This window comes from Pristiophorus japonicus, chromosome 20 (genome assembly GCF_044704955.1).
Source record: "Pristiophorus japonicus isolate sPriJap1 chromosome 20, sPriJap1.hap1, whole genome shotgun sequence".
In the NCBI taxonomy this organism is placed as follows: domain Eukaryota; kingdom Metazoa; phylum Chordata; class Chondrichthyes; family Pristiophoridae; genus Pristiophorus; species Pristiophorus japonicus.
In genome coordinates this window covers 78,639,103-78,663,627 of record NC_091996.1, presented here as the reverse complement: position 1 = coordinate 78,663,627, position 24,525 = coordinate 78,639,103, and the positions used below count along the sequence as shown (strand labels likewise).

Below are 24,525 nucleotides of genomic sequence, written 5' to 3'. Positions count from 1 at the left end.
TAAAGTACTAATCAAACTAATGGGACTCATGGTGGATAAGTCCATTGGACATGATGACATGCATCCTAGGGTCTTAAAAGGAGTGGCTGCAGAAATATTGGATGCGTCGGTTGTAATCTACCAAAATTCCCTGAATTCTGGAGAGGTCCCAGCGGATTGCAAAACCGCACATGTCACACCCTGATTTAAGAAAGGAGGGAGACAGAGAGCAGGAAACTATAGACCAGTTAGCCTGCCTTCTATCATTGGGAAAATACTGGAGTCCAGCATTAAGGAAGTCGAAGCAGGACATTTAGAAAATCATATTGCAGTCACACAGAGTCAGCATGGTTTTATGAAAGGGAAATCATGTTTGACAAATTTGCTGGAGTTGTTTGAGGATGTAACAAGCAGAGTGGATAAAGGAGAACCAGTTGATGTCGTATATTTGGATTCACAGAAAGCATTCCATATGGTGCCACACAAAAGGTTACTTCACAAGCTAAGAGTTCACTGGGTTGCGGGTAATATATCAGCATGGATAGAGGATTGACAAACTAACAGAAAACAGAGTGTCAGGATAAATGGATCATTTTTAGGTTGGCAAACTGTAACTAGTGAGGTGCCACAGTGATCAGTGCTGGGGCCTCAACTATTTACAATTGATATTAATGACTTAAATGAAGGAACCAAGTGTAATGTAGCCAAATTTGCTGATGATACAAAGATAGGTGGGAAAGCAAGTTGTGAAGAGGATGCAAAGAATTTACAAAGGGATATAGATAGGCTCAGTGAGTGGGCAAAAATCTGGCAGATGACTATAATCTGGTAAAATGTCAGGTTATCTCCTTTGGTGGGAAAAAAAATATATATTATTTAAATGGGGACAATTACAAAATGCTGTAGTACAGATGGATCTGGGGCTTTTTGTACATGAAACTCAAAAAGTTAGCATGCAGGTACAGTAAGTAATCAGGAAGGCAAATGGAATTCTGGCCTTTATTGCAATGGGGATGGAGTATAAAAGCAGGGAAGTCCTGCTACAACTGTACAGGGCATTGGTAAGACCACACCTGGAGTACTGCACACAGTTTTGGTCTGGACGTGTCTTCATTCCCATGCCAAGGGGATTGCTACACCAGACGGGAGGGGCAAAATTTGGGGACAGTGATTCCTCAACAATTCCCATTCTCCTTTCTGGTGGTTAATGGAGGGGCCATTGTCTGTAATGTGCAAGTCAGTAAGAATTGTCAGCAAGTTCTTTCTAATTGGAGATTTTATTCAGTGGAAAGGTTCACACACTATTGTAGATTTTGTACCAAAAATCAATTAGGATTGAAGTAAAAGTTCTTAATTTCATTGCAAACCAATTTCTGTTGCAAGTTACTGAATTAAGAGGAAAGATAACACACAGCATTTCTTAAATGGACATTGCAGCCCCGAGAACACCATCAGCAATATATCCAGAATATTAAAGTCCAGCCCAGTTATAGGGATATTAACATCAGCAGAAACAAACCCCAACTGTCAGAATGAACATGGTTCAGTCGGGATGTGAATATCATCATCATCATCATCATGGCAGTCCCTCGAAACGAGGATGACTTGCTTCCACAGCAAAGAAAAGGCCTAGTTCACAGGTGTTTCGAATAAAGAACTCGAACTACATCCTGGAGGGTGGAAGATGCTTGTGCGTGGATTTTTTTAACGTGTGGTGGCTGTTGCACACCAGCCACCACACGGGCTTGACAGAGCTAGTTCTTGGTCCAGTGGCAAGGATTACCCAAGACGACTGGAGACCTGCTCTGCTGCATGGACCCAGTGTGCACACATATCGCAGTGTGGGCTAGCCCATGCTGCCTCGGGTCACAGGCCCTGAACTCACGCCTCCCCTGCGCCCGATCACATACCTCCACAGTCTCTCGCCGCTCCTGCTGCATCTGCCCACGCTCCAATCACCGACTTGGACCTTGCTGACATCACTCTTCGCTGCCGTCACCCTCCTGCACCAGCTCGCGCTGGACCTTGTAGTGGAATGCCTCCACGCTGCTCCCTGGGTCGCACGCCGCTCCTTTATGGCCCCGACCTGCCGCTGATGGTTTCTCGCAAGTCGGGGCCTCCATGCGGCACCGTGGGCCGTACACCGCTCCTTATGCGGGTGCAGCAAGTAATCAGGAAGGCAAATGGAATGCTGGCCTTTATTGCAAGGGGGATGGAGTATAAAAGTAGGGAAGTCCTGCTGCACCTGTACAGGGCATTGGTAAGACCACACCTGGAGTACTGTGCACATTTTTGGTGTGGACCTTTCTCCATTCCCGTGCCGAGGGGATTGCAACACCAGACGGGAGGGACAACATTTGGGGACACGGATTCCTCACCAATTCCCATTCCCCTTCTTTCTGCTGGATAATGGAGGGGCCACTGTGTGTAATGTGCAAGTCAGTAAGAATTGTCAGCAAGCTCTTCCTAATTGGAGATTTTATTCAGTGGAAACTTTCACACACTATTGTAGATTTGTAACAAAGATCAATTTAGGATCAATGTAAAAGTTCATAATTTTTTTGAGAACTAAATTTCTGTTGAGAGTTGCTGAATTAAGGGGAAAGATAACACACAGTGTTTCTTAAATGGACACTGCAGCCCCGAGAACACGATCAGCAATATATCCAGAATATTGAAGATCAGCCCAGTTATAGGGTTATTAACATCAGCAGAAACAAACCCCAACTGTCAGAATGAACATGGTTCAGTCGGGATGTGATTAACAGCAGCAATAACAGCAGATTCCAAACCCTGCAGTCACTTGCGAACTCGCTGTTGCCTCAGCAGGTGTGATGACTGAGTGAATCCCTTTCCACACTCAGAGCAGGTGAACGGCCTCTCCCCAGTATGAACTCGTTGGTGTCTCAGCAGGTCGGATGACCCAGTGAATCCCTTCCCACACTCGGAGCAGATGAACAGCCTCTCCCCAGTGTGAACTCGCTGGTGTCTCAGCAGGTCGGATGACCCAGTGAATCGCTTCCCACACTCAGAGCAGGTGAACAGCCTCTCCCCAGGGTGAACTCGCTGGTGTCTCAGCAAGCTGAACGACTGAGTGAATCCCTTCCCACACTCGGAGCAGATGAACAGCCTCTCCCCAGTGTGAACTCGCTGGTGTCTCAGCAGGTCGGATGACCCAGTGAATCGCTTCCCACACTCAGAGCAGGTGAATGGTCTCTCTCCAGTGTGAACTCGCTGGTGTTTCAGCAGCTTGGATGAACAAGTGAATCCCTTCCCATACTGTGAGCAGGTGAACGGCTTCTCCCCAGTGTGAACCTGCTGGTGTGACTGCAGGGTGGATAATTGAGCGAATCCCTTCCCACACTGTGAGCAGGTGAACGGCCTCTCCCCAGTGTGAACTCGCTGGTGTTTCAGCAGGTGGGATGACTGAGTGAATCGCTGCCCACACTCGGGGCAGGTGAACGGTCTCTCCCCAGTGTGAACTCGCTGGTGAGTTACAAGTTTGGATGACTGAGTGTATTCCTTCCCACACACAGGGCAGGTGAACAGCCTCTCCCCGGTGTAACTGCGTCGAGAATTTCCAGCTCAGACGGTGATCTGAATAGCTTCCCACAGTCACCACATTTCACGGTTTCACCAGTGTGCGGGTATCCTTGTGATTCTCCAAGTTGGACTAGCAGTTGAAGCCTCGTCCACACACACAACACGTTTACAGTTTCTCCGCGCTGTGAATGGTGCGAAGTTTTTCAGGCTGTGTAACTGGTTAAAGCTCTTTCTGCAGTCAGTGCACTGGAACATTCACTCAGGTGTGTGTGCATCTCGGTGCTTTTCCAGTCACACTGATATTTGAAATCATTTCCCACAGACAGCAGAAACATTTCTCCTTCCACTTTCAAAGGCCGATGATATTCAGGTCCTGATGAATCGATTGACTCCGTCAGATCTTGACGTGATGTTTGGTTTGTGTTTCCTGTCTGAAAATCTCCCCTTCTAATACGCTGTAAAAGGAGATAACAAAACTCAACAAGTGAATCCCTTCCCACACATGGGGCAGGTGAACGGCCCCTCTCCAGTGTGAACTCGATGGTGTGTCAGCAGGTGGGATGACTGAGTGAATTTCTTCCCACACTCGGGACATGTGAATGGCCTCTCCCCAGTGTGAACTCGCTGGTGAGCTACAAGTTGGGATAACTCAGTGAATCCTTTCCCACACACGGGGCAGGTGAACAGCCTCTCCTCAGTGTGACTGCATCGATAAATTTTCAGCAGGGACGGGGAATGGAATCCCTTTCCACAGTCCCCACATTTCCACGGTTTCTCCGTGATGCGGGTGTCCTTGTGTCTCTCCAGGTTGGACGATCAGTTGAAGCCTCGCCCACGCACACAACACGTTTACAGTTGCTCCCCGCTGTGAATGGTGTGATGTTTTTTCAGGCTGTGTAACTGGCTAAAGCTCTTTCCACAGGCAGTGCACTGGAACACTCACTCAGGTGTGTGCGTCTCAGTGCCTTTCCAGTCACACTGATATTTGAGATCTTTTCCCACAGACAGAACAGAAAAACATTTTTCCTTCCACTTTCAAAGGCCGATGATATTCAGGTCCTGATGAAACGATTGACTCCGTCAGAACATGACGTGATGTTTGGTTTGTGTTTCCTGTCTGTATATCTCCCCTTCTAATACGCTGTAAAAGGAGATAACAAAACTCATCACTGTCAGTACAAGACATTCTTTCCTCTCTTGTTCTTCCAAAGCTGTAAATCCCTGTCCCACACACTGTCCCTCCTGCTGTGCTGAAATCCAAATCATCGCACATCTCTAGACTGTTTCTGCTCCACTTCCAGTTTTCACCACCAATTCTGGCTGGGTTCAGCTCCGCACTCACTGGTTCCCCTCCCTCTCCTTCCCTGAAGATGCTGATTCTGGCTGGGTTCAGTTCTACACTCACTGGATCCCCTCCCTCTCCTCCCCTGAAGGTGCTGACTCTGGCTGGGTTCAGTTCTCCACTCACTGGTTCCCCTCCTTACCATCTGCCCCTCCTCTTAAGGTGCTGACTCTGGCTGTATTCAATTTCACACTCACTAGTTCCCCTCCCTTTCCTCCCCTGAAAGTGTAGACTCTGGCTGGAATCAGTTCTACAATCACTGGTACCCATCCCTTCCATCTCTCTCCTCCCTTTAAGATGCTGACTCTGGCTGGGTTCAATTCCACACTCACTGGTTATCCTCCCTCTGCTCCTCTGAAAGTACTGACTCTGGCTGGGTTCAGTTCTATACTCACTGGTTCCCCTCCATCCCCTCACCTGAAGGTGCTGACTCTGGCTGCGACACTCACTGGTTCCCTTCCCTCACCTCCTCTGAAGGTGCTCCGAGAGATGTTTTTTTTAGACCAGTATACTGAGGAGCCTACCAGGCAACAGGCTATCCTAGATTGGGTATTGTGTAATGAGAAGGGGTTAATTAACAGTCTTGTTGTGCGGGGTCCTTTAGGGAAGAGTGACCATAACATGATTGAATTCTTTCTTAAGATGGAAAGTGAAGTAGTCCAATCCGAAACTAGGGTCCTAAATCTAAACAAAGGAAATTATGAAGGTATGAGGAATGCATTGGCTATGATAGATTGGGAAGATTCATTAAAAGGCATGATGGTGGATAGGCAATGGCTAATATTTAAGGAACGAATGAATGAATTGCAACAGTTATACATTTCTTTCTGGCATAAAAACACAAAAGGAAAAGTGGCCAACCATCGCTAAAAAAAGAAATTAAGGATAGTATTAGATCCAAAGAGGAGTTATACAAAGTTACCAGAAAAAGTAGCAAGCCAGAGGATTGGGAGCAGTTTAGAATTCAGCAAAAAAGGACCAAGGGATTGATTAAGAGGGGAAAAATAGAGCATGAGAGTAAACTTGCAAGGAACATAAAAACTGACTGCAAAAGTTTCTACAAGTACGTAAAAAGAAAAAGATTCGTGAAGAAAAATGTAGAGCCTTTACAGACATGGAAGAGGACACAAATACCATCCCAGAAATGCAAGGGAACCAAGGGTCTAGTGAACATAGAAACATAGAAACATAGAAAATAGGTGCAGGAGCAGGCCATTCAGCCCTTCTAGCCTGCACCGCCATTCAATGAGTTCATGGCTGAACATGAAACTTCAGTACCCCCTTCCTGCTTTCTCGCCATAACCCTTGATCCCCCGAGTAGTAAGGACTTCATCTAACTCCCTTTTGAATATATTTAGTGAATTGGCCTCAACTACTTTCTGTGGTAGAGAATTCCACAGGTTCACCACTCTCTGGGTGAAGAAGTTTCTCCTCATCTCGGTCCTAAATGGCTTACCCCTTATCCTCAGACTGTGACCCCTGGTTCTGGACTTCCCCAACATTGGGAACATTCTTTCTGCATCTAACCTGTCTAAACCCGTCAGAATTTTAAACGTTTCTATGAGGTCCCCTCTCATTCTTCTGAACTCCAGTGAATACAAGCCCAATTGATCCAATCTTTCTTGATAGGTCAGTCCCGCCATCCCGGGAATCAGTCTGGTGAACCTTCGCTGCACTCCCTCAATAGCAAGAATGTCCTTCCTCAAGTTAGGAGACCAAAACTGTACACAATACTCCAGGTGTGGCCTCACCAAGGCCCTGTACAACTGTAGCAACACCTCCCTGCCCCTGTATTCAAATCCCCTCGCTATGAAGGCCAACATGCCATTTGCTTTCTTAACCGCCTGCTGTACCTGCATGCCAACCTTCAATGACTGATGTACCATGACACCCAGGTCTCGTTGCACCTTCCCTTTTCCTAATCTGTCACCATTCAGATAATAGTCTGTCTCTCTGTTTTTACCACCAAAGTGGATAACCTCACATTTATCCACAACAAGAGGAATTAAAGGAAATGATTATTAGTAAGAAAATAGTGCTGGAGAAACTAATGGGACTGAAGGCAGATAAATCCCCAGGGCCTGATGATTTGCATCCCAGAGTACTAAAAGAGGTAGCCATGGAAATAGTAGATGCATTGGTTGTCATCTTACAAAATTCTATAGATTATGGAACAGTTCCTGCAGATTGGAGGGTGGCAAATGTAACCACACTATCTAAAAAAGGAGGGAGAGAGAAAACAGGGAACTACAGACCGGATAGCCTGTCATTAGTAGTAGAGAAAATGCTGAAATCTTTTATAAAGGATGTGATAACGGCACACTTAGATAATATCAACGGGATTAAACAAAGTCAACATGGATTTATGAAATGAAAATCATGTTTGGCAACCTACTGGAGTTTTTTGAGGATGTAACTGATAGAATAGATAAGGGAGAACCAGTGGATGTAGTATATTTGGATTTTCAGAAGGCCTTTGATGAAGTCCTGTGGATATCTGAACGGAATATATGGAATTAAAGACAGTAAAGTAAACTGGATATATGAAAATGTATAAGCCATGGAAGAATAGCTGGGAGAATGTCAGATTGCAAATTGTGCAACATCAGCACAGTTAACAGTCTTTCCCAAGGTTTCAAGTTACTAATCCTGCCAATAACATAAATTGTAACATGAAATGAATATATGGATACATCTGCAGAATTGCAAGGTCTCAGTTGGTAGTCACACCACTAAATTGAAACATTCAGAGGCAATGCTTGAGCTTTCGTAAATACATCTCATATAGATTGACTAATGAGTGGCTGAGTTAGAATGTCAATCTAATTGTATTTTGTTATCTATTTTCAAAAATGTATAACTGTTGTCGCTTTATGATGTAACTTCACTTATCCGTAGGGAGTGTGTACGCTCTATCGAGAGAGTATATCTTCTGTCTGGTAAGTCTTGCTGGCCGGTAAAATAAAGACTGCTTTGTTTAAAGCACAATAGGTATTCGACTCAGTAATTTTACTGAACCAGATTGAGGAAAAGAATCAACATTTCCATTTGGTGTCAGAAGTAGGATCTCAATGGACGACTGCTGAAAACTTGCGAATTAAGAGCCAGACTAGCCTTGGACGAGACAGGGGGAAAGTGGCCACTGGAGTGAGTATGATTTCAATACTGTTCCAGTTTCCCCCGGTTTCAAAAGTCTGAGAAAAGTTTAGCCACTCGCTGGTTCTCGGGTAGTGTCTGAACGAGATCCATAACAATCTGGCAAATACCTTCTAAATTTAGAAATAAGTGTTCAATTCAGGTATGACGTCGACCTTGTATATCACTTGGCCCGTCTAGGCACTGATTGAATTTAAACTGCGCAGTGACGCGAAAGGATAGGGAAATTTGGAGACTAAAAGAAATTAAATAAGGCTCATAAGAAATCAAATTTAGAAAATTAGGCTCACAGGGAATTAAATAAGGCTTATGGGGATTTAAATAGAGGATAGGTGTTCAAGTCAGGTGTGACGTCGACCTCGTATATCACTTGGCCCGTCTAGGCACTGATTGAATTTAAATCACGCAGCAACTCGAAAGGTAGGGCCGACGCGGACGCGCAGCAGCGCGATCGCGCAGCGACGCAAGACGTGCGGCGGCGCGAGCGTGTGGCCGAGTAAAGGAGGGCTGACGCAGATGCGCAGCAGCATGGAACGCGTAGCGACGCGAGATGTGCATCGGTGCGAGTGTGCGGCCAAGTGAAGGAGGGCTGACGCAGACTCGCAGCAGCGTGGAACGCGTAGCGACACGAGACGTGCAGCGGCCCGAGTGTGCGGCCAAGTGAAGGAGGGCTGACGCAGACGCACGGCAGCGTGAACGCGTAGTGACGTGAGATGTGCGGCGGCGCGAGCGCGCGGCCGAGTGAACGTGGGCCGACGCGAATGCGCAGCGACTCGAACCGCGAAGTAATATCAAAGTCAGTGCTGATTTTAGTAAGTCTGTTTATTGTATGTCTGTTGGTTTCAAGTGTTTCGAATCGCGCGGTGACGCGAGCCGCGGGGCGACGCGGCTTTGTGTTAGTTTAGTAAAGTCCGTTTATTTCAAGTGTTTCGAATCGCGCGGTGACGCGAGCCGCGGGGCGACACGGCTTTGCGTTAGTTTAGTAAAGTCCGTTTATTTCAAGTGTTTCGAATCGCGTGGCGACGCGAGCCGCGGGGCGACGCGGCTCTGTGTTAGTTTTAGTAAAGTCTGTTTGTTTTAAGTTTGTTCAAATCGCATGACGACATGAATGCGTAATGACACGGTAATACGAGGGACAGCGTGAAAATGGGTAATCAGTTGGATAAAACAACGGATGCGGATAGTCTGCTACAAAAGTTATGTGAGGAATTCCCTGAAAGAGCTGAAGACTTTAGAAAATTATCAGGAGCCCTGAACAAATTATTAGGAGATGACCAGTGGCCTCTAGGTGGCACTAGAAGTGTAGAGGTAGCAAAAAAAGCACAGGGATTAATTTGGAGAAGGGAACGAGGAAAAGGGGACAAAAATTTAATTGCAACATGGCGACATTATTGTCAAAAATTAAAAGATGCATCACTTCTGTCAAGTTGGCAAATAAATGCTATTAAATTAGGATTCTCATTGACAGAGGGAACACATGTTAAAACTGTAGACGTCTTAAAAAAAGAATGTGGGCACGAGAAATATATTAAGAGAACCTCTGGGACCTCTGAGAAAGGTATTGACCGACTACGTAGTAAAATGGCTGGCTTTGTGTTAACCGAGGCTGATGATGAAATTGATGAGTGGTCACTGACTCAGCGCCCAACGGCGCCTCCCGCACCCCCTGGCCCCTTGCTCCAGTCCTCTTCCCAACACCCTCCACCTTACACTCCGGCGAGAGGAGTTAAGAACAACCCCATACCACCAAAGCAACAAACCCAAACTGACTCCTCATCCTCTGATAGCGATTCGGATCCCCAGTTCACAAGCAATATAGCCGAAAGGACCAGCTCTCACACTCGAAAGGGCAAAACTATATCTCGATATCACAGACAGTCCCGTAAATCTTCTAGTCAATCTACCAGTCCAAGTTGTGAAAAACATAGCAAACACCCCCGCCGATCGAGACGCAGAACTGTCAAGCAGTCAGACAGCTCCGAAACATCCTCCGACCTAGAAATTTCCAAGTCCCGACACCAATTCCCTGTCAGACCAATGCCAAACCCTGATGCACAACAAGCTGCAGACCACCCCACTGTAGATGTCAATGTGCCCTGGAAACCGAACGAAATTATGGCCCTTATGGCTAACATACCAGAACGGAAAAAAGAACCTATCAAATTTATAGATTACCTTCGAACAACTATTTCAGTTTATAATGCAGAATCAAGGGGCCTGTGGGCCTTGGTAAAGCAAACCTTGAGCCCAACTGAACATACCCGATTTTTAACTCACCTAGGATGTGCTACTCATGATGCATTGTTGGTTTCACACCCTAACGATATCCAGGATCGCCTAAACGCTATCTTCAATGCTCTCACCACGACCCTTCAGAAGCCCATCAGTATGGCCACAGTATTAGAAACTAAACCCAAACGTGAAGAAACTGCCGATGAATTTATGGAAAGATTTATTGAAATATACGGGAGTCAATCAGGAGATAATGCCTTCAGGGCAGGAGAGGATTCTCCTCAATTCTGCGCTATCCTACTTCAGTGCCTGCCTTATTCGATTGCTCACGCTATCCGGACAAATAATATGAATTGGGCAGATAACAGTAAAGCCCAGATGGAAAGGGCGGTTAGATATTATTGGCAGGAAAAGAAAGGAGAGGGGGGAGGTGCGCCCCCAACCTGGGTCAAGACTGAATACGTGACTAGAAAGGAAGAGCTGCCTCGGGTAAAAGAACCAAAACCCGACCCCAGGGGATACCAGATGGAACCGCAGTATTGCGTGCCGGGTTGGGTGGATAAACAGGGATACGGTTACATCGAACAACCAAATGGCCCGGTACCTACTAATTACGGACCGCCCTACTGTCCCCGGCCTGGTATGGGAAGAGGTCGGGGCTGGGAAAGACGAGATGGATGTTTTAATTGTGGGCAGGAAGGACATTGGAATAAAAATTGCCCCTACCGTCAGCATGAAACAGGAAGAGGAGGAAGAGGAGGGGGGCAAGGGGGAAGAGGAGGATCTTACACTAACTTCTCCAAGAACAACCCCTTTGGTCAATTGTCCCCCAATTGACTACGCAGCTTGATTGTGCAGGGATCCTCCCTGGAAGACGAACCAATGATATTGTTAAAAATTCTGAATGAGTGGAGACCCTTTTTGATAGATACGGGAGCCTTCATGTCTTCTGTGCAATCAAAGCTTAAACTCCCTGCCTCTACTGAAACGCAGGAACTTTCAGGATTCCTGGGACAAATTTCGACATTCCCGGTGTCAGAACCAGTTAAAGTGGGTTACCAGGAAGAATCGGTAGAACATCGATTTGTTATCACTACCAATCTGGACTGTAACTTGATGGCTAGAGACCTCCTCTGCAAATTCCAGTTGCATTTGGAGTGTGGAGATGATGGGATTATTATAAAACAGGAAACCCTTAAGCGGCAGTATTATACCACTAGAACCCCTCAGTGGTGGTCTCTGGACCTGCCGCAGGCACCCTATCACGTAACCCTAGCATATGATCCCAGCGGAAAGAATCAGAACCTGCAGAACTTTTATCATGATCATGAAGGGGAAGTGAAGGGAATTCTATTAAGGGCTAGAGTGACTGGACCGGAAGGAGAGGCAGATTTTGTGGAAGTGGAGAAGAATCTGTGGAAACAGCCCCTAACAATGGCACCGCATATTGCTCGTGAAGTATTAGCCCCTCACCATGCTAGAGATTTGGGAGTTATAGTACGCAAGGCTATAGATGAGGTTGACCCTACCAGCCGGGATGTGCAAATCGTAAAACATGGCCGAACAGTCCAATTTCATGGGGACCCCGAGAAGGTCTTAACGACTCTGCAGCATCATACTGGCTCGGACATACCTGACTATGTGGATCCTCATGTGTGGGCAGAGGACCCCTCCCATGTGGGTTATACTCCCATTGATCTGATTGAGATCCCAGTGAAGGGCAATGTGGACTGGCCCTCTATCCGACAGTACCCACTGAAATCACAGGCAATACCGACTGATTAAGGGGCTAATGGAACAGGGGATTTTGGTCCGATGCCAGTCCCCGTGTAATACTCCTATACTGGCAGTGCCTAAGCCAGGCAGACCAAATGAATACCGTTTGGTCCAAGACCTTCGAGCTATCAATACTATCGTCCAGCCCCTGCATGCTCTGGTTCCCAACCCAGCACAGATACTGTCTTTAATCCCAGCAGACGCCAAGATCTTCACAATAATAGACCTCCAACACGCCTTCTTCACTTTACCGCTAGCCCAGGCGAGTCAGTACCTATTTGCCTTCACTTACCAGGGGCAGCAATATACCTGGACTAGACTTCCCCAAGGGTTCATCCACTCCCCGACCTTATTCTCAAGGTGCCTGCAGAAACAGTTACAATCTCTCACGCTGACTAAGGGATTTACTTTAATTCAGTATGTGGACGATTTACTGGTATCCAGCGTAGATGAATCAAGTAATAGAGAGGATGCTAATCAGTTATTGAATTACTTGTCCTCCCTGGGATACATCGTATCCCCGTCAAAGGTCAAAATTGGCCAGTCTCAAGTTAAATTTTTTGGGATCATTTTATCAGGCACCCACCGAGCCTTGGAGGCATGTCGAATCAAACCCATCTGCCAGTTTTCAGTCCCTAGCACGGCTAGACAAATGCGGCAGTGGTTGGGGATGATAAATTACTGTAGATCCTGGATTCCTAATGCTGCCCTGATGACCAAGCAACTCACACCGTACACTACCAAGGAAGGCAGCTTTAAAATAGAAACCACAGACATCCAAGCCTTTAAGGAACTAAAAATAGCCCTGCTGCAAGCTCCGGCTTTGGGACGGCCCCTCTACGACCGTCCCTTTCAACTGTATTATACGATCATGAAAGATTGTGCTACCGCTGTCTTAACTCAGAAACACGGGGATAAACATAGACCTGTTGCTTACTACTCTTCTAAAATAGATCCCGTTGCCTTGGGACACCCCGTATGTACTCAAATATTAACTGCTATCTACAATAGCCTACAATCTTCCGCCAACCTTACTCTTCAGCAGGATATTGTTGTATATACCTCTCACTCCGTAGCTGCCCTCTTGGGTCAACTGCAGACTCAACATCTTACCATGGCTAGGCAAAGTAGATATGAGATCTACCTACTAAATAATCCAAGGCTGACCTTTCGGTACTGTACTGCCATCAATCCGGCTTGTTTTCTTACCGAGCCACCCCAAGATGAGGAAGAACCCAGTCATGATTGTTTATCCTTAATTCAGGAGGCCACATCGGTCAGGGAGGATTTAGTTGATGTACCAATGGAAGATCCAGACTGTATTATGTATGTAGACGGAAGTTCTATGTATAAGCCATGGAAGAATAGCTGGGAGAATGTCAGATTGCAAATTGTGCAACATCAGCACAGTTAACAGTCTTTCCCAAGGTTTCAAGTTACTAATCCTGCCAATAACATAAATTGTAACATGAAATGAATATATGGATACATCTGCAGAATTGCAAGGTCTCAGTTGGTAGTCACACCACTAAATTGAAACATTCAGAGGCAATGCTTGAGCTTTCGTAAAAACATCTCATGTAGATTGACTAATGAGTGGCTGAGTTAGAATGTCAATCTAATTGTATTTTGTTATCTATTTTCAAAAATGTATAACTGTTGTCGCTTTACGATGTAACTTCACTTATCCGTAGGGAGTGTGTACGCTCTATCGAGAGAGTATATCTTCTGTCTGGTAAGTCTTGCCAGCCGGTAAAATAAAGACTGCTTTGTTTAAAGCACAATAGGTATTCGACTCAGTAATTTTACTGAACCAGATTGAGGAAAAGAATCAACATTTACAGTCCCACATAAGAGGTCAGTGTGTAAAATTACAGCACATAGGATTGGGGTAATGTATTGGCATGGATTGAAAATTGGTTAACTGACAGGAAACAGAGAGTAGGAATAAATGGGTCTTTTTTAGGGTGGCGGGTAGTGACTAGTCGGGTACCACAGTGATCAGTGCTTGAGTCCCAGCTATTCACAATATATATAAATGATTTGGATGAGGGAACCAGATGTAATATTTCGAAATTTGTTGACGACACAAAACTAGGTGGGATTGTGAGTTGTGAGGAGGATGCAAAGACGCTGCAAGGCGATTTAGATAGGTTGAGTGAGTGGGCAAACACATGGCAGATGCAGTATAACGTGGATAAATGTGAAGTTATCCACTTTGGTAGGAAAAACATAAGGACAAAGTATTCTTTAAATGGTGATGACTGGGGAAGTGTCGATGTACAGAGGGACCTGGGTGTCCTTGTACACCAGTCATTGAAAGCAAACATGCAGGTGTAGCAAGCAGTTAGGAAGGCAAATGGTATGTTGGCCTTCACTGCAAGAGGATTTCAGTACAGGAGCAAGAATGTCTGACTACAGTTATACAAGGCCTTGGTGAGACTGCACCTGGAGTATTGTGTGCAGTTTTGGTCTCCTTACCTAAGAAAGGATACACTTGCCATAGAGGGAGAGCATGGCAGGGCAGGACTGTCGTATGAGGAGAGATTGGGTCGACTAGGCCTGTATTCACTAGAGTTTAGAAGAATGAGAGGGGATCTCATTGAAACGGATAAAATTCTGAATAGGTTGGATAGAATGGATGTGGGGAGGATGTTTCCCCTGGATGGGAAGTCTAGAACAAGGGGTCAGAGTCTCAGGATACAGGGTAGGAAATTTAGGACCGAGATGAGGAGAAATCTTTTCAATCAGAGGGTGGTGAACCTGTGGAATTCTCTACCACAGAAGGCTGTGGAGGCCAAGTCACTGAAAATATTTAAGAGGGAGACAGATAGATTTCTAGAAATAAAAGGCATCAAGGGGTATGGGGAAAAAGCGGGATTATGGTTTTGAGATAGAGGAGCAGCCATGATCATATTGAATGGTGTTGCAGACTCGAAGGGCTGAATGGACTATTCCTGCTCCTATTTTCTATGTTTCTATGTGCTGACTCTGGCTGGGTTCAGTTCCACACTCATCGGTTCCACTCCCCCTCCTCCCATGAAGGTGCTGACTCTGGCTTGGATCAGTTCCACACTCAATGGTTCCCCTCCATTTCCCTCCCATGAAGGTGCTGACTCTGGCTGGGTTCCCCTCCCTCTCCTCCCTTGAAGTTGCTGAATCTGGTTCCCCTCCCCTGAAGGTGCTGACTCTGGCTGGGTTCAGTTCTACACTCACTGGTTCTCCTCCCCTGAATGTGCTGACTCTGGCTGGGTTCAGTTCTACACTCACTGGTTCTCCTCCCCTGAATGTGCTGACTCTGGCTGGGTTCAGTTCTATACTCACTGGTTCTCCTCCCCTGAATGTGCTGACTCTGGCTGGGTTCAGTTCTACACTCACTGGTTCTCCTCCTCTGAATGTGCTGACTCTGGCTGGTTTCTCTTCTACACTAACATCACTCACAACCAGTGCCCGCCGCAAGCCCGGAATAATAACCGGAATATCGGCGGTTGCAGCTTGGGGGCTTTCTCGCAGGCCCAGGCTAATGGTGGCCATCTTGGTGCAGGAAGGCAGGTTCAGTGCTCCGCCATCTTGATTCAGTGAGTAGCACAGCGCATCCGTGGCCATCTTGGTGCAGGGACGAAGTGAATGATGTCAGTGTGGAACTGAACCGAGCCAGAGTCAGTACCTTCAAGAGAGGGGGAGGGAGGGGAACAAATGACTGGGAGCTGAACCCAGCCAGAGTCAGTGTCTACAGGGGTGGAGGGAGAAACAAGTGTGTGTGGAACTGAACCCAGCCAGAGTGAGCACCACCAGGGGAGAAGAGGGAGGGGAACCAGTGTGTGTGTGGAACTGAACCCAGCCAGAGTTAGCACCTTAAGGGGAGGGGACAGATGGGAGGGAGGGCAACCAGTGAGTATAGAACTGAACCCAGACAGAGTTAGCATCTTCAGTGGGGGGAGAGGGGAACCCGTGAGAGGAACTGAAACCAGCTCGAATCAGCACTTCAGGGGAGGAGAGAGAGGGGAACATAAGAACATAAGAAATAGGAGCAGGAGTAGGCCATATGGCCTCTCGAGCATGCTCCGCCATTTAATACATTATTGGCTGATCTGATCATGGACTCAGGTCCACTTCCCTGCCCACCCCCGATAATCGCTTAATCCCTTATCGGTTAAGAAACTGTCTATCTCTGTCTCAAACTTATTCAATGACCCAGCTTCCACAGCTCTCTGAGGCAGCGAATTCCACAGATTTACAACGCTCCGAGAGACGTAATTCCTCATCTAAGTTTTAAATGGGCGGCCCCTTATTCGAAGATTATGCCCCCTAGTTCTAGTCTCTCCCATCAGTGGAAACATCCTCTCTGCTTCCACCTTGTTAAGCCCCCTCAAAATCTTATACGTTTCGATAAGATCACCTCTCATTCTTCTGAATTCCAATGAGTAGAGGCCCAACCTCCTCAACCTTGCCTCATAAGTCAACCCCCTCATCTCCGGAATCAACCTAGTGAACCTTCTCTGAACAGCCTCCAAAGAAAGTATATCCTTTTGTAAATATGGAAACCAAAACTGCACGCAGTATTCCAGGTGTGGCCTCACTAATACCCTGTATAACTGCAGCGAGATATCCCTGCTTTTATACTCCATCCCCTTTGCAATAAAGGCCAAGATACCATTGGCCTTCCTGATCACTAGCTGTACCTGAATAATTAACCTTTTGTGTTTCATGCACAAGTACCCCCAGATCCCTTGTACTGCAGCACTTTGCAATTTTTCTCCATTTAAATAATGACTTGCTCTTTGATTTTTTTTCTGCCAAAGTGCATGACCTCACACTTTCCAACATTTTACTCTGCCTGCCAAATTTTTGCCCACTCACTTAGCCTGTCTATGTTCTTTTGCAGATCTTTTGTGTTCTCCTCACTTTGCTTTTCCTCCCATCTTTGTATCGTCAACAAACGTGGCTATATTACATTCGGTCCTTTCTTCCAAATCGTTAATATAGATTGTAAATAGTTGGGTTCCCAGCACTGATCCCTGCAGCACCCCGCTAGTTACTGATTGCCAACCCGAGAATGAACCATTTATCCCGACTCTCTGTTTTCTGTTGGTTAGTCAATCCTCTATCCATGCTAATATGTTACCCCCAACCCCATATTTTATCTTTATGTGGCACCTTGTCAAATGCTTTCTGGCAGTCCAAATACACATCCACTGGTTCCCCTTTAACCACCCTGTTCGTTACATCCTCAAAGAATTCCAGCAAATTTGTCAAACATGACTTCCCCTTCATTAATCCATGCTGACTCTGCCTGACCAAATTATGCTTTTCCAAATGTCCCGCTACTGCTTCTTTAATAATGAATTCCAACATCTTCCCAACCACAGATGTTAGGCTAACTGGCCTATAGTTTCCTGCTTTTTGACTGCCTCCTTTTTTAAATAGGAGAGTTACATTTGCAGTTTTCCAATCTGCTGGGACCTCCCCAGAATCCAGACAATTTTGGTAAATTACAACCAATGCATCCACAATCCCTGCTGCTACTTCTCTTAACACCCCAGGATGCAAGCCATCGGGTCCAGGGGATTTATCTGCCTTTAGTCCAATTATCTTACTGAGTACCACCTCTTAGTGATTGTGATTGTGTTAAGTTCCTCCCTCCTCGATAGCCCATTGACTATCCACTGTTGGGATATTGCTTGTGTCCTCTACCGTAAAGGCTGACACAAAATATTTGTTCAGAGTTTCTACCATCTCCATGTTCCCCATTACTAATTCCCTGGCCTCGTTGTCTAAGGGACCAACATTTACTTTAGCCACTCTTTTCCTTTATATATACACCTGTAGAAACTCTTGCTATCTGTTTTTATATTTTGTGCTAGTTTACTTTCATAGTCTATCTTCTCTTTCTTAATCATTTTTTTAGTCATTCTTTGTTGGCTTTTAAAAGCTTCCCAATCTTCTGTCCTCCCACTAATTTTGGACACTTTGTATGCCCTTTGTTTTTAATTGGATACCGTCCTTTATTTCTTTAGTTAGTTATGGATGGCTATCTTTTCTTTTACACCCTTTTCTCCTCACTGGAATATATTTTTCTGAGAGTTACGAAATATCTCCTTAAATGTACGCCACTGTTCATCAACCGTCCTACACTTTAATCTATTTTCCCAGTACACTTAGCCAACTCTGCCCTCATACCTTTGTAGTCTCCTTTATTTAAGCTTAGTACGCTGGTTTGAGATCCAACTTTCTCATCCTCCATCTGAATTTGAAATTCAACCGTGCTATGATCACTCATTCCAAGGGGATCCTTTACTAGGAGATTGTTTATTAATCCTGTCTCATTACACAGGACCAGATCCAATATAGCCTGCCCGCTGGTTGGTTCTGTTACATACTGCTCAAGGAACCCATCCCTTACGCATTCTATGAACTCCTCCTCAAGGCTACACTGACCAATTGATATGTCCAATCAATATGGAGGTCAAAATTACCCATGATTATTGCTGTTCCATTTTTACAAGCCCCCACTATTTCCTAGTTTATACTCCGACCAACAGAGTTGCTACTGTTAGGGGGCCTATAGACTATGCCCACCAGTGACTATTTCCCCTTATTATTCCTTTTTTCCACCCAAACTGATCATATGAGCCAATATAGTTTCTCATTATTGGTGATCCATCCTTTATCAATAGAGCTACCCCACCTCCTTTTCCTTTCTGTCTGTCCTTCCGGATTGTCAAATACCCCTGAATATTTAATTCCCAGTCCTGGTCACCTTGCAACCACGTCTCTGTAATGGCTATCAGATCATACCCATTTGTATCTATTTGTGCCGTCAAGTCATCTACGCACATTTAGACAAAGTGTCTTTAAATTTGTTTTTTTACCCTTTTTTCCTGCTTGTTTCCTTTCTCCTTCAAACTCACTTTCTTTAATTTTGCTTTCTAATTCAAGCTTTATCCCCTCCCTACTGAACCTATTTTCAGGTTCCCATCCCCCTGCCAATCTAGTTTAAACTCTCCCCAACAGCATTAGCAAACCTCGAGGATATTGGTCCCGGCTCTGTTGAGGTGCAACCCCTCTGGCTTGTACAGGTCCCACTTCCCCCAGAAGTGGTCCCAATGCCTTAGGAAACTAAAGCCCTCCTGCCTGCACCATCGCTCCAGCCACACGTTCATCTGCTCTATCTTCCTATTTCTTTACTCACTAGCTCGTGGCACCGGGAGTAATCCGGAGATTACTACCATTGAGGTCCTGCTTTTTAATCTCTCTCCTAGCTCCCTAAACTCTGCCTGCAGGACCTCATCCCTCTTCCTACCCATGTCATTGGTTGCGATATGGACCATGACCACTGGCTCTTCATCCTCTCCCCCGAGAATGCCCTGCAGCCGCTCAGTGACATCCTTGACCCTGGCACCAGGGAGGCAACATACCATCCTGGAGTCACGTCTGCAGCCGCAGAAACACCTGTCTGCTCCCCTGACTATTGTATCCCCGACCATGATAGCTCTTCCATTCTTCTTATTCCCAAAGCCACCATCGCCCTCACCAGTACTCAGAACAGAGTACCGGTTGGAGAGCGAGATGGACTCAGGGCAGTCCTGCACTACCTGCATAGTCCTCCTCTTCTGTCCAGTGGATACCCAATTCCTATCTGCCTGCACACTCTTAAGCTGCAGGGTGACTGCCTCTAGAAACGTGCTATCCACGTAGTTCTCAGTCTCACGGATGCTCTGCAGTGTCCCCAGCTGCCGCTCCAGCTCCAAAACACGGAACTCGAGTTGGTGCAGCTGGAGACACCTCCTGCACACTTGGTTGTCCCGGCCGCACGAAGCATCCAAGATTTCCCACATGCCACAGGATGCGCAATCCATGGGACTGAGCTGTCCTGCCATCCCTCTAGTTACACTCGCAACTATCAAATGGAACTAAACTCTAAACGTTAGAAAAACACACCCAGCAACTACTCAGCAATCAACTGATTTAACTCACCTTTATTTAAAGACTAAGTACTAACTTAGCAGAGAATAAAAACCTTCAGGGGAGGAGTGGGGAACCAGTGAGTGTAGAACTGAACCCAGCCAGAGTCAGTACCATCAGGAGAGGAGAGGGAGGGGAACCAGTGAGTGTAGAACTGAACTCAGCCAGAGTCAGCACCATCAGGAGAGCAGAGGCAGGGGAACCAGTGAGTGTAGAACTGAACCCAGCCAGAGTCAGCACCTTCAGCCGAGGGAGGGGAACCAGTGAGTGCAGAGCTGAACCCAATCAGAATTGGTGGTGAAAACTGGGAATGGAGGAGAAACAGTCCAGAAATGCGTGTTGATTTGGATTTCAGCACAGCAGGAGGGGCAATGTGTGGGACAGGGATTTACAGCTTTGGAAGAAAAAGAGAGGAAAGAATGTTCCATGGAAACTAGATGTGTCTAACCTGAATTTCTGTCTTGTACTGACAGTGATGAGTTTTGTTATCTCCTTTTACAGCGTATTAGAAGGGGAGATATTCAGACAGGAAACACAAACTAAACATCACGTCAAGATCTGACGGAGTCAATCGTTTCATCAGGATCTGAATATCATCAGCCTTTGAAAGTGGAAGGAGAAATGTTTGTCTGTTCTGTCTGTGGGAAATGATTTCAAATATCAGTGTGACTGGAAAAGCACCGAGACACACACACCCCAGTGACTGTTCCAGTGCACTGCCTGTGGAAAGTGCTTTAACCAGTTACACAGCCTGAAAAAGCATCGCACCATTCACAGTGGGAACAAACCGCACACGTGTTGTGTGCGTGGGCGAGACGGCAACTGATCGTCCAACCATGGAGAGTCACAAGGACACCCGCACCCTGGAGAAACCGTGGAAATGTGATGACTGTGGGAAGGTATTCAGATCACCGTCTGCGCTGGAAATTCATCGACGCAGTCACACTGGCGAGAGGCCATTCACCTGCCCGGTGTGTGGGAAGGGATTCACTCAGTCATCCCAACTTGTAACTCACCAGCGAGTTCACACTGGGGAGAGGCCGTTCACCTGCTCAGAGTTTGGGAAGGGATTCACTTGTTCATCCAGCCTGCTGACACACCAGCGAGTTCACACTGGGGCGAGGCCTTTCACCTTCTCTGAGTGTGGGAAGGGATTCAAATGGTCAACCTGCGTGCTAAGACACCGTGAGTTCACAAGTGACTGCAGGGGTTGGAACCTGCTGTTATTGCTGCTGTTAATCACATCCCGACTGAACCATGTTCATTCTGACAGTTGAGGTTTGTTTCTGCTGATGTTAATAATCCTATAACTGGGCTGGACTTTAATATTCTGGATATATTGCTGATCGTGTTCTCGGGGCTGCAGTGTCCATTTAAGAAATGCTGTGTGTTATCTTTCCCCTTAATTCAGGAACTCTCAGCAGAAATTTAGTTTGCAATAAAATTATGAACTTTTACTTGAATCCGAAACTGATCTTTGATACAAAATCTACAATAGTGTGTGAAAGTTTCAACTGAATAAAATCTCAAATTAGAAAGCTTGCTGACAATTCTTACTGACTTGCACATTACACACAGTGGCCCCTCCATTATCCACCAGAATGAAGGGGAATGGGAATTGGTGAGGAATCCGTGTCCCCAAATGTTGCCCCTCCCGTCTGGTGTAGCAATCCCCTCGGTACGGGAATGGAGACAAGTCCAGACCCAAACTGTGTGCAGTACTCCAGGTGAGGTCTTACTAACACCCTGTACAGTTGTAGCAGGACTTCCCTACTTTTATACTCCATCCCCCTTGCAATAAAGGCTACCATTCCATTTGCCTTCCTGATTACTTGCTGTACGTGCATGCTAATTTTTTGCATTTCATGTACAAGGACTCCCTCTGTACTACAGCATTTTGTAATCGTTCCCATTTAAATAATTTGCATTTTATATTTCCTACAAAAGTAGATAACCTCACATTTTCTCATATTATAGTCCATCTGCCAGATTTCTTCCCACTCACTGAGCCTATCTATATCCCTTTGTCGATTCTTTGCGTCCTCCTCACAACTTGCTTTCCCACCTATCTTTGTATCATCAGCAAATTTGGCTGCGTTACACTCGGTCCCTTCATCCAAGTCATTAATATAAATTGTAAATAGTTGAGGCCCCAGCACTGATCCCTTTGGCAACCCACTATTTACAGTTTGCCAATCGGAAAATGACCCATTTATCCCGACTCTCTGTTTGTTCTCCATTAGTTAACCAATCCTCTATCCATGCTAATATATTACCCCCAACCCCTTGAGCTCAAACCTTGTGCAGTAACCTTCTGTGTGGCACCTTATCGAATGCTTTCTGGAAATCCAAATATATGACATCAACTGGTTCTCCTTTATCCACTCTGCTCGTTATATCCTCAAACAACTCCAGCAAATTTGTCAAACATGATTTCCCTTTCATAAAACCATGCTGACTCTGACTGCAATATGATTTTCTAAATGTCCTGCTACTACTTCCTTAATGATGGACTCCAGATGGTAGGCTAACTGGTTTATAGTTTCCTGCTCTCTGTCTCCCTCCTTTCTTAAATAGGAGTGTAACGTTTGCGGTTTTCCAGTCCGCTGGAACCTCTCCAGAATTCAGGGAATTTTGCTAGATTACAACCAGTGCATCCACTATCTCTGCAGCCACTTCTTTTAAGACGATCGGATGCATGTCATCAGGTCCAGGGGACTTGTCTACCTTTGGTCCCATTAATTTGCTTAGTACTTTATCTCTAGTTTTAAGACCCCCCCCCCCGCAATAGCTCCTTGATTATCAACTATTGGGATGTTTTCAGTGTCCTTTACCATTTCCATGTTTCTATTATTAATTCTCCAGTCTCATGCTCTAAGGAACCAATGTTTACTTTAGCTACTCATTTCCTTTTTATTTACCTCCAGAAGCTCTTACTGTCTGTTATATTTCTTGCTAGTTTGCTGGCATGTGCTACCTTCTTTGTCTTTATCATTTTTTTTAGTCGTCCTTTGCTGGTTTATAACAATTTCCCAATCCTCTGGCCTTCCACTGTCCTTCGCAACATTGAATGCCTTTTTTTCAATTTGATACCATTCTTTATTTCCTTAGTTAGTCAGGGATGGTTCATCCTTCTCTTAGCATCTTTATTTCTCACTTAAATAAATCTTTGCTGAGAGTTATGAAATATCTCCTTAAATGTTTGCCACTGCATTTCTACTGTCTTACCCTTTAATATATTTTTCCAGTCCAGTTAGTGTCAGTGACAAGGGTTGGTTTATATCAGACAGGAGGTGATTGTTGTCATGGAATCATAGCAGTTTACAACACAGGTGACCATTTGGCCCATCGTGTCTGTGCGGCCGAAAAAGAGCTATCCACTCTAATCCTATTTTTCAGCTCTTGGTCCGTAGCTCTGTAGGTTATGACACTTCAAGTACATATCCAAGTACTTTTGTAAATGCAATGAGGGTTTCTGCCTCTACTACTCTTTCAGGCAGTAAATTTAAGACTCTGGAGGTATTGTGTTTTCTTTGGAATAGAGGTGGCTGAGGGTAGACTTAATTGATGTGTATAAAATTATGAGGGTCTCAGATGGGTGTGGCTCTCAGCAATGAGACTCGAGGTGCTTAGCGCTCTCCCGGATGCACTTCCTCCACTTAGGGCTGTCTTTGTCCAGGGACTCCCAGTTGTCGGTGGGGATGTTGCACTTTATCAGGAAGGCTTTGAGGGTGTCCTTGTAATGTTGCCTATGCCCACCTTTGGCGTGTTTGCCATGAAGCGGTTCCGAGTAGAGTGCTTGCTTTCGGAGTCTTGTGTCTGGCATGTGAACAATGTGGCCTGCCCAGCGGAGCTGATTAAGTTTGGTCAGTGCTTCAATGCTGGGGATGTTGGCCTGGTCAAGAACGCTAATGTTGGTGAGTCAGTCCTCCCAAGGAATTTGCAGAATCTTACGGAGACATCATTGGTGGTATTTCTCCAGCGACTTGAGGTGTCTATTGTTCATGGTCTATGTCTGAGCCATACAGGAGGGCGGGTATTACTACAGCCCTGTAGATCATGAGGTTGATGGCAGATTTGAAGGCCTGGTCTTCAAAAACTCTTTTCCTCAGGCAGTCGAATGCTGAACTGGAGGCGGTGTTGAATCTCATCGTCAATGTCTGTTCTTGTTGATAAGAGGCTCCCGAGGTATGGGAAATGGTCCACGTTGTCCAGGGCTGCACCGTGGATCTAGATGACTGGGGGGCAGTGCTGTGTGGCGGGGACAGGCTGGTGGTGGACCTTTGCCTTACGGATGTTTAGCGTAAGGACTATGCTTTCGTATGCCTCAGTGAACAATTTGACTATAACTTGGAATTCAGCCTCTGGATGTGCGCAGACGCAGGCATCGTTCACGTTCTGTAGCTCGACAACAGGGGTCGGGATGGTCTTGGACTTGGCCTGGAGACGGCGCAGGTTGAACAGGTTCCCATTGGTTCTGTAGTCTAGTTCCACTCCAGCGGGGAGCTTGTTGAGTGTGAGGTGGAGCAGGA

General features: G+C 45.9%; 1 protein-coding gene across 1 annotated transcript; it reads right to left on the bottom strand.

Annotated features, from left to right (window-relative positions):
- Window positions 1-1,344: 1,344 nt before the first annotated feature.
- Window positions 1,345-19,908, bottom strand: LOC139232784 (gastrula zinc finger protein XlCGF57.1-like). Its single transcript, XM_070863279.1, has 2 exons — window positions 19,332-19,908; window positions 1,345-3,563 (listed from the first exon to the last, which is right to left on the bottom strand). Exons 1-2 carry the CDS (start codon window positions 19,906-19,908, stop codon window positions 2,779-2,781), a joined length of 1,362 nt encoding a protein of 453 aa, XP_070719380.1. The 3' UTR covers window positions 1,345-2,778.
- Window positions 19,909-24,525: the final 4,617 nt, after the last annotated feature.

What these genes read in the sequence shown, in the direction of transcription:
- LOC139232784 (XM_070863279.1), bottom strand. Translation starts at nt 19,908, where the DNA reads ATGGCAGGACAGCTCAGTCCCATGGATTGCGCATCCTGTGGCATGTGG. An exon ending in TATCGCAACCAATGACATGG is followed by an intron (nt 3,564 to 19,331) that starts GTAGGAAGAGGG and finishes TCACCGTCTGAG; the next exon opens with CTGGAAATTCTCGACGCAGT.